Here is an 8911-nt window from a genome sequence, read left to right as displayed (position 1 = left end):
TTGTGGGGCCGCTAATCTCCGATTCACGACAGCCCGTCACAAATCACAACTACGTCATCCATGGACATCTGTGATTGGCTGAAAGATCAGGAAGAGCACGGAAGCACCAATCAGGTTTTACTGAATCGTGGTCTATAATAATAATAATAATAATAATAATAATAATAATAATAATAATCATCATCATCATCATCAGAATCAACATCATACAACTTTGGTTTTCCGGTAGACTTTTTTTTTTTTCACCCCGCTCTTTTTCTCTTACCGAATTCACTGGGTTGTTCTAAAAATCATAGAAATGTGCTGGGTCAATTTGGAAATAGTCAGTTTTAAAAATGAGCAAATCTGAAGCGAGATAGAATACATGAACTATATAATTTATTGTACCTCTTAAAATTTTATATAGTTTTCTACCTCCAATGTACCTTTGGGTACATATATTTTCGCCTTATAAAACTGGGAGTTAATAGGATCATAATTGGAGCTACGTGAAGTCTTTTTATGCGCCTCAGTGTGCCACTTTTTGTCCCACGGGCAAATGCAATTTATAACAATAAACTACTACTCCCACAATCCATTGCGGTTTAAATCCCCTTTACGGGGCTTTGTGGGACTTGAAGGAGAAGGCGCTGATCCCGGTTGATCTCATAACAACACATCCTTGCATTTCCTTCATAGAAACTACACTTCCCATGTCATCTCGGTATCAATCGCCGACTGTTCGGCTCATCCTTTTGGCCGGCGTCGAGATTTTTACGGCATTTTGTAGACCCACACCGAGCCAAAGAAATGATACTCGCACCGGCGAACTTTATATGGTGAGTGATTCGTAAAATAAGAAATAGCCAGCAGCATGTTTTGCAGAGGGCAACCCCATTTAAGCGATAAAGCTGCAGTGAGTGCACTGTATGCAAACGCACCATACCTTGCTGGTTTAACATAAACTGTGCATAAGGCAAGAGATGTAGTGATGAGTGATATTATATGGATGACCTTGATTCCCTTTTTTTTCTCCCATCAGCTGCTTCATGTTCAAAAGGTGAAAAGTCCTTCAAGTCATCCTCGTTGGCACTCGGCATGGCGCAGGAGGAGGAAGAATACAACCTGCTGGAGAAATTTGCCGCTGCTGTTAAAGTAATGTGGAATTTGCCTGCTGAAGGTACGTTGCTATGAAAGTTAAGCTGATTTGAGGTGTTTGGATTTTTACTGGTGTTTGTTGTGGGAAAAATTGGCTTGTGACTGATCTACATGGAGCTTTTAAAAGCAATCACTATGAAATAGACTGATACAAGGACAGGTATCAACTGTTTCTTAAGTTATACTAATTTGTGAATACAATTTATCCTCCCATTTTTTTTGGGGGGGGGAGTAAATTAATTTGACAAAATGTGTTTAAAAAAGAAAAAAAATGCATTGTGAATATCACTATGAGATCATTTGACAATAAGCCAAAACTGTGTGTTGTGTTATTAGGATATTTTATTCCAGGTAAAAAACAGATTTTTTTTTTGAGAGTGAATTGCAGCAATTTTAGCATTAAAGATTATATTAGGGAATATATTAGATCCCTCATGTGGAAATGTAATGACATAAATATTTAATTCTTATGCCAAAGGGTTTTCACCTCACAGCTTCTCGCTGTGTTGGTTTATTTCATGAGGATTTTTAAATGTCAGTGTACCAGCAGGGTTTTGATGAGCCTGTGAGCAGCGCTGTGTAAGTATAACAGACAGTAATAGCTGAACCTGCCCTCTGTTCTTCATTTCAGGCCCTTTCCAGCTGTCTGATGACATGATGCTGATGTTCTATGGTTATTACCAACAGGCCACCAAGGGACCCTGCAACATCCCCAGACCAATTGGGTTCTGGGACTCACATGGAAAAGCAAAATGGTAAGAGCCCATCTCTGAGTACAGGAGTCTCAATCTCTCATTTGACCCCGAGTGCTGACAAAAATATACTTTTATGGAGAACCACAGAAATCCAGAGCCGGATCCTATGTATGAGTCAGCTGATTTTTAGCAGCCAAAATAAGCCTTTTATGGAGGTGCTGTTATCAGTGTCTGTGTACATGTTTGCACTGATATGGTTTTGAATGTGGGTTGTGTGATATAGTTGTGCTTTTCATATGTTTGTTAAAAAGACTGTCAGCCAGTTTAAAAACCTGGAGGTTTTGTTACCATTGAGTATTGGGTTTGGGATTATCTCTTGTTCTTGTTTGTTTGTTTTCAAAATTGGTTTGATATCTGTGAGTTGTCATAAATTGCCCCTGAACAGAGTCTCTATACCCTTTGTTTACAATGAAACATTCTGGTTTCAACCTTTGGTACACAACCCCCTCCTTTTCAAGTCAGTATAGCTGTTTTTACATTATAATGCTGAGACACATAACCATCTCAGCAGAGGCATTAATATCCACATTATACAGCACTTTCTTGGAGGTACAAACAGGCCATAATTCGTCAGTAAACAGAAAACAGAAAACAGACAAATGATTAATGCAACAGTCAAACCACACATTTTCATATCCACGGTTTTCAGTGCCCATTGTTTTTGCGCGACTTTGTGTTGCCAGGGATGCATGGAACTCTTTGGGAAATATGACGAAGGAGGAAGCCATGAAGAATTATGTTGAAGACATCCAGCTGGTAAATCCTTTTCAGGGCACAACTAAAGCAGCAGCAACCGGAATAATAAACAGTGAATAAACTTGGAACTCTGAACAATGAATGCTTTGTCATCCTGGCAAAGTGTGTACAGTAAATATACCTTACTTAGATTTATTATACATGTTTGTGCGGAGGCAGGATCATGTTTAATCGCTTACTGACCACTTCAGAGTCTCCAGAGCTCTGTTTCACAGCTAGTATTCAGCTTACTGCCGTTTCTCTTATTTTAGACAATGACAGTATCTTTTGATATACGGTATATTTAAAGTAACTTTTTACCTCAAAGAACGCAAGTATCAGAGGCAGACATGGAGAAAAATGAGGACGCAGATCACAAAAGATCAGGCCTTCAGTTAGCGATGCAATTTTGACGTCTATGAACATTTTTGATATTTTATCAAAAGTGTCGAAATGGAAATAAAATCCCGAGTGTAGTTAAGACTACAAGATTTGTCAATGCTAAATCCCTGACCAGATCATTATTTCCTCCTCACTTTCCATTAAATGTTCAAATCTACGTCCTCGAGTGATTGGACCGTGACAATTTTTAAACTGCTCCAGTATTCTGTGTGCATTTTCAAATCAGCATCATAATCTTTGCGCGGCGTCAGATTCTGGAGACGATCCCCATCTCGGATGAAGTGTCTGACCTGGTGCAGAAGCTGGGCAACTTCTACACTGAGGTAGATGAAGATGTGGAGGAGGCCAAGGAGGACAGGAGACCTTTCACCAGGCCTTTTGCACAACAAGCAGGTATCCGGCATCGGAAAATTCTCTTTTAATTGGATATGTAACTTTTCGTCTCCTTGAAATACTCCTTGTCTTTCTTACTTTGTTTTGGCTCTAGATGAACTGGTTAGTAGGGAACCAACAATGGAAGGCAAGTGTTCGGTGTTTGCAGTAGATTTAGAGCTGTTAGACTGCTGCTCATGTAGAGCTGGACAATGAATTAATTCTAATGGACAGCTTCCAAACAGATCGAGTTATTTTATTATTGTCACTATCATTGATATTTCTTCGAAAGTATTTGACGAATGATTTTCCATTCCCAATCATATTGATGGAAACTGACAAACAATCAGTCCATTTTTTCCATGTGACCCAGCCCTACATTCACGGGCCCAAAAATTTCCAGGCAGGTTGATTTGGTGCTAATGACCCCTCGCTTGACTGCAAAAGGCATCCTCCTCAGCTGTAATTCAACCACAGCAGGGGAATTGTCAAGAATTCGGAGACTGATCGTTCTTGCAGTAATTGGTCTTGCATGTGTCGTAAAAAAGGCTCCTCAGAGATACAGTGTGCTGGTGTGTTGGCTTAGTGTACTGTTATTGGTGCATCGCAAATTTCCCCTCAGACAAGTGTGTGTTGTGTGTAGGTGTGTTTTTGTATGTATGTGTGTGTGCGTGGGAGCACGTCTATTTGTCATTGCTTTTAGTAGATAGTTGCACATCATCCAAGTAGATCAAGAGTTAATTCCAGGTGTGTCCGTGGTTGTTCAGGCTATGGGGATCTGTGGGATGACATTCAAAACCCTCGTGAAAAAGACAGTATGCATGAAGTGAGTGTCAGTAGCGAAGAGGCAGTGGAAAGCAAAGAAAGTAGCTTAACCAAAGAGGAGACGAGCGAGGAGGAGGAGAAGAATGATGATGAAGAGGACGCTTCAGAAGATGAAGGCAAAGAACATGAACGAGGTATCATCAGTAGACGTAGCCTTTTTTTAGCCATGTAGAAGAGCGACACAAAGACAGGAGCTTTTTTTAGCTTCTGAGCACAATTTAAACACAAAAGGAAAGATTCATTCGTAGTTCAAATTATAAGGTAGTCTCAAGTATTTGTCAGCGTTTCTACACAAATGACTTTATTTGGATAATAATTGTTATTTAATTGAACAATAATTGAAAAATGTTTATTTGAATTACTAGAAATTACCCGTAAAACAGCACAAAGGGGAAAAAAAACATAAAAAAATGTAAGTTGCAAAAAAGAATGAATGAAAGAGCTGCATAATTTCTATGTATGGTGAATGTTTTCTGCCGAGTGTCAAATTATTTTCGCAGAGCGATAGATGTGGCCGCTCAACACACATAGTGTACTGTTATCATTTTCATTGATCGATCTCCATCTCTCTTCCTTTCCCCTCACATGGGCTCAGAGTGGAACCCTGACCCGAGGCTGCTCAGGGCCGGTAACAAGAGGTGGAGGTCCGATACATGGGGGTCCGGCACCAGCCTGGAGCCCAGCGTTTCATCCTTCACCAACGGGACACACAGCTCGCTCAACAGTGAGGTGGAGGAAGAGGAACTCGCCTGTTCCATCGAGCCAGGCCACTTGTACATGCACTTTAACGGACACAGGGGTGGTAAGACCAAGCCCAAAGTACACATCTGACTTGTCTACATATCTAGAAATATTTCCAATATAGAGCAATCGAAATCGTACATCGTTTTTCTTATCAGCGCTTTTTCGAATTCTTGCATCTTGCACCATTCAGATCACAAAGACGATGCTCCAGAGAAGAACTTTCGTTCCACAGACTCGGAAAACGAGGAGTTCTGTGACTCAATGGAGCATCTAGCGATGGAGGAGGTGTGAAGTCCATTTAAAGACTAGTCGCCAAAGTTCCGAATTTCCCGTTAGATAAAAAAAACATAACAAAATAAATGAGAATAACATTTTATGTTCGTGATTTGTGCAGGGTAGATATGTTTGTTTTTAATGCTAACAGCACAATGCTAACCTTCCTTTGTTGCTGCACGCCAACAACCCAGGATGGTGCTGCACTTGAGTAGTGTAATTTTGATAATATTTTACTTGCTTTTATGTGGTTGATGTCGTTCTTCTCATCTTGACGCAAAAATGTCCAACAAGCAACAATATTCATAATGAATTGAAAGTGTTCTGTTCTATCAATGACCACTTACAATGGTCGCTTTCCTTCACAAGGCTCTTTCCACGTCAAAAGTCCAGTCCCCGGGAGTTCCTGCCGTCAGACAGAAGGATCTGTGGTTTGAAAGCACGACCACTTTGAACGGCGACGAAGATTTCTTTCGTAGAGAACGGAGTGGCTCAGCTCATCACAACAGCGCATTCTCAATAAGAGGTAGGAGTGAGAATATAATGCCCCCTTTGACCAAATGCTGTTAAACCCCCTACACATACACAAGAATGCACTGGATATTTTATAGTGTCCAAAAGAGGCTTTATGGTATTTTAACTATCAACATTGGAAGGAACTCTAGATTTCATTATTAAAAGCCGCTGAACTGAGAAGATTTACAGAGGTGAAGTACAGAACCATGTGAAAACAGTCAGGTCGGGACACTTGTGCTGAACTGTACAAACACAACAAAATCACTGAAATTTAAACTATAGTGACAATATTGATTTAAGTGAAATACATCACAGTATGTATATAAAAGTATTAGAGAGAAATGTCACATGTTATAAAGCTGCAGAAATGGTATGTTTCTTAGCTAATCTCAGCAGCCTGTTTATACACAGCTAACGCCAACCAAAGCCAAGTTGGCTAGTGTGAAGCCATGGCTATAGCACGCTACTAGCTAACACCATCTGAGTCCAAACTTTTCAACCTTGAGTCCAGCCAAAGTCCTCTTTGAACACACAGCTGAAATTGATTGAGATGAAATGTCTTAACTTACGACCTTAGCACACCAATTACTAGAACTAACTTCAGGTTAGGTCGTTAACAATGTGTAGAATTGGAGGAGAAGAGTTGAATGACTGCTGTCACTGGTATAGAGTTGAATGACCGTTGTAAAAAATGCTAATTCAACTAATTAAACTATCCATTTATTTTTTTTCAATCGCAAATTGAATAACGCCATAATATCTGATGTTTTTTTTTTTTGCTTGCTTTGGTCACTATTATTTTGCATGACTGGGCTTAATAGGCACTTTGTCGTCTTGTCCCCGTTCCAGGGTCGCAGCCACCGAAGGGCGTGTGTGTTCATGCAGACGGCGCTTGCCGCCCCGTGTCACAAAACACTCACCGCGGTGCTTCCGGGGGCAATGTGGAGGAACGGATAGGCTCTGTGCTGCTGAGGCTGCAGCACGACATGGCGGACGTGCTGAGCAGGCTGCACAATCTGGAGGAGCTCACAGTGTCACAGGTGAGAGAGCCTTTGTGATGAAGTACGCTCATTACACACATTTTACTCACACCGCAGTTTTACTGCAAGGTCGAGCTGTGACTGGAGTGCGACTTTTGCAAAAATCAGCAGCAATTACATAAAAGTGAGGTAAAGCATGAGGAGTACCTGATGAATTTGCACAAACTGAATAAACAATAAGAAGTGATTGAACAAGGAACAAGGCCAAAGCTTGAGACTCAGACCTTTTGAAGCCAAGTCTGATATCTTTTAATTTTTTTACCATTTAAAAAATGTACTTCCTTAATTTTCTAAATGGATATGTCAAGTAGCACTTGAAATCAATTTCTCAATTTCCCAATCCTGGGATCAATACAGTCCATCTCATTTCATCGTCATAATTTCCATTTTCCCTTTTTTAGTCAAGATCATCTACACCAAGTGAGGTTGACGTTCTTCCGGTCACACGAAAGGTCACTGTGAAAATCCTTCTCATCGTTTGCATCCCAGGATTCAAAATAAGGTTTTGATCGACTCCGAGCAAAACGCTCACTTGGATATCTTCTGTATTTTACAGTGTCTGAGACCGTCTTGGTGGCCTTTTGAGCAGTCTCCCTTCACAGTGGTACTGACCGCACTGTGGCCTCTAATTGCACATTGGCTTGTCCAGCTTTATTTGCAGCGAAAGAGACGGTGAGAATTAATGAATATTACAGTATCCTACATGTGTGGAAAATTACGTAATAGATACACAACACAAATTATTTTTGTAATTTTGTATTGGTTTTAGTTCATCACTTGTCACTTGATTTCATTTATAAGCCTTACTTTTTAGCCATCCTTTAGACATTTCTTATGAAATATTAAAGGTGCCTTGCAATATTTTCGTGCAATTTAAGAACTATCAAGTAAATTAGCAAGGCAACGTAGTTAGTTGTAAAATTTGTAATAAACATTGATCCACGTCTGAGTTATGAAAGTGAGGTTTTGAAAACTGCAATGTTCAGTCTATATGTGTTCCAGTTAGACTACACATATAAAGAACACTGAAGTTTCCACACCTTGACTATCTATATTCAGACATGAAGATATTTGTGTGCGTGTCCTTACTGTATAAAGATTTGCTCTGCACTGTGCAAGACAGACTTCTAATTCTTTTTTTACTCCTTCCCCCACAGGAAAATTACTTGAAATGATTTAAGAATCACCAGCGTCAATCAAAGTATGTGATTTCTGTGGGAAAAGACAGGCTTTCTTTTGACTTTCTCAGACAAAAGACCACAGATGAAGCATAAAGGCAGAAACTGAAAGGGGACGGAGAGAAAAGCAATACTGTGTAGCAATTTGACTCTAAGGAAATTCTATAGGCCCTTTGCAAATCCAAGGTTTGTGTGTTTTTGTGATGCATTCATTTAGTCACTGTAAATTCAGCAGGAAGTGCTATTCTTTTTTTCTCATTTGTGATCAATATAATGATTTCCAAAAAAATAGATAGATTTGATATAAAACTTTGATTTTAAGAGTCTATGACTGGCCTATATCTGTTAGCTTTAAATCATGATCATTAATCCAGTGTGTTCTTTTGCAGTGAATTACCAGTACATTCAACTGTTTATCTGATCATTTAAATCATTCTTCAATCAAATACGGTTAAGGACTTAAGATATTAGGTTTTTATATTATCAGAAAAATAATTATTGAATTATTGAAAAAAGGGTTGATAGATTTTTTGGACTTTCTGGACATTATGAGTCACAAATGCTGTTATAGATGCTCTGTTAAGTACTTTTATATCTTATGTGCAATAATGAATAACTTAAACAGTCCATACAATATTTATATATTTATGCTCTTTATTGTCAGCTGCATGGTAAGGGTTTCATAGATGCTTCAGGATGTGCTTCCAAAAATACAATCATAGACCATCAGTAGATAAAGCAATTGCAATGTTATTACATGCAATAAAAACGTTCTTGTGAAAACTTGCTCCTTTGTTCGAATTCATGTTTTTGTCAAAAAAAGGGTTACTTGTATTAATGCTAGCAAAATTTATATTCCCAGCTAATTGAAATGTCCAAACTCCTTCAGGCCAGTAGGTGGCAGTAATTCACACTTATCTGGCTGTCAACCACC

The 8911-nt window shown here is 39.3% G+C and overlaps 1 protein-coding gene across 4 annotated transcripts; it reads left to right on the top strand.

The window, feature by feature from the left end:
• The first annotated feature begins 719 nt into the window (after window positions 1–719).
• On the top strand, window positions 720–8764 carry LOC147219234 (acyl-CoA-binding domain-containing protein 5A-like). Of its 4 annotated transcripts, XM_086172290.1 has the most exons (14): window positions 720–818; window positions 1022–1159; window positions 1769–1892; window positions 2576–2648; window positions 3281–3422; window positions 3517–3549; window positions 4169–4360; window positions 4822–5028; window positions 5161–5255; window positions 5613–5769; window positions 6609–6799; window positions 7201–7251; window positions 7356–7471; window positions 7957–8764. In XM_086172290.1, exons 2-14 carry the CDS (start codon window positions 1078–1080, stop codon window positions 7967–7969), a joined length of 1476 nt encoding a protein of 491 aa, XP_086028416.1. In that variant the 5' UTR covers window positions 720–818; window positions 1022–1077; the 3' UTR covers window positions 7970–8764. The 4 variants fall into 4 exon arrangements, with proteins under 4 accessions (XP_086028416.1, XP_086028417.1, XP_086028418.1 ...); XM_086172291.1 differs by lacking the exon at window positions 3517–3549; XM_086172292.1 differs by lacking the exon at window positions 7201–7251.
• The last annotated feature ends 147 nt before the right edge of the window (window positions 8765–8911 follow it).

Source organism: Fistularia commersonii, chromosome 25 (assembly GCF_037954325.1).
Source record: "Fistularia commersonii isolate RoL2024-O1a breed Wild chromosome 25, RoL_Fcom_v1.0, whole genome shotgun sequence".
NCBI classification, from domain to species: Eukaryota; Metazoa; Chordata; class Actinopteri; order Syngnathiformes; family Fistulariidae; genus Fistularia; species Fistularia commersonii.
This window is presented reverse-complemented; position numbering and strand designations above follow the sequence as displayed.

Coding starts and splice junctions, on each gene's coding strand:
- LOC147219234 (XM_086172290.1), top strand. CDS start 1,078: ATGGCGCAGGAGGAGGAAGAATACAACCTGCTGGAGAAATTTGCCGCT. Junction 3,423..3,516: donor GCCTTTTGCACAACAAGCAG/GTATCCGGCATC, acceptor TTTTGGCTCTAG/ATGAACTGGTTAGTAGGGAA. Junction 7,252..7,355: donor TTCTTCCGGTCACACGAAAG/GTCACTGTGAAA, acceptor TGTATTTTACAG/TGTCTGAGACCGTCTTGGTG.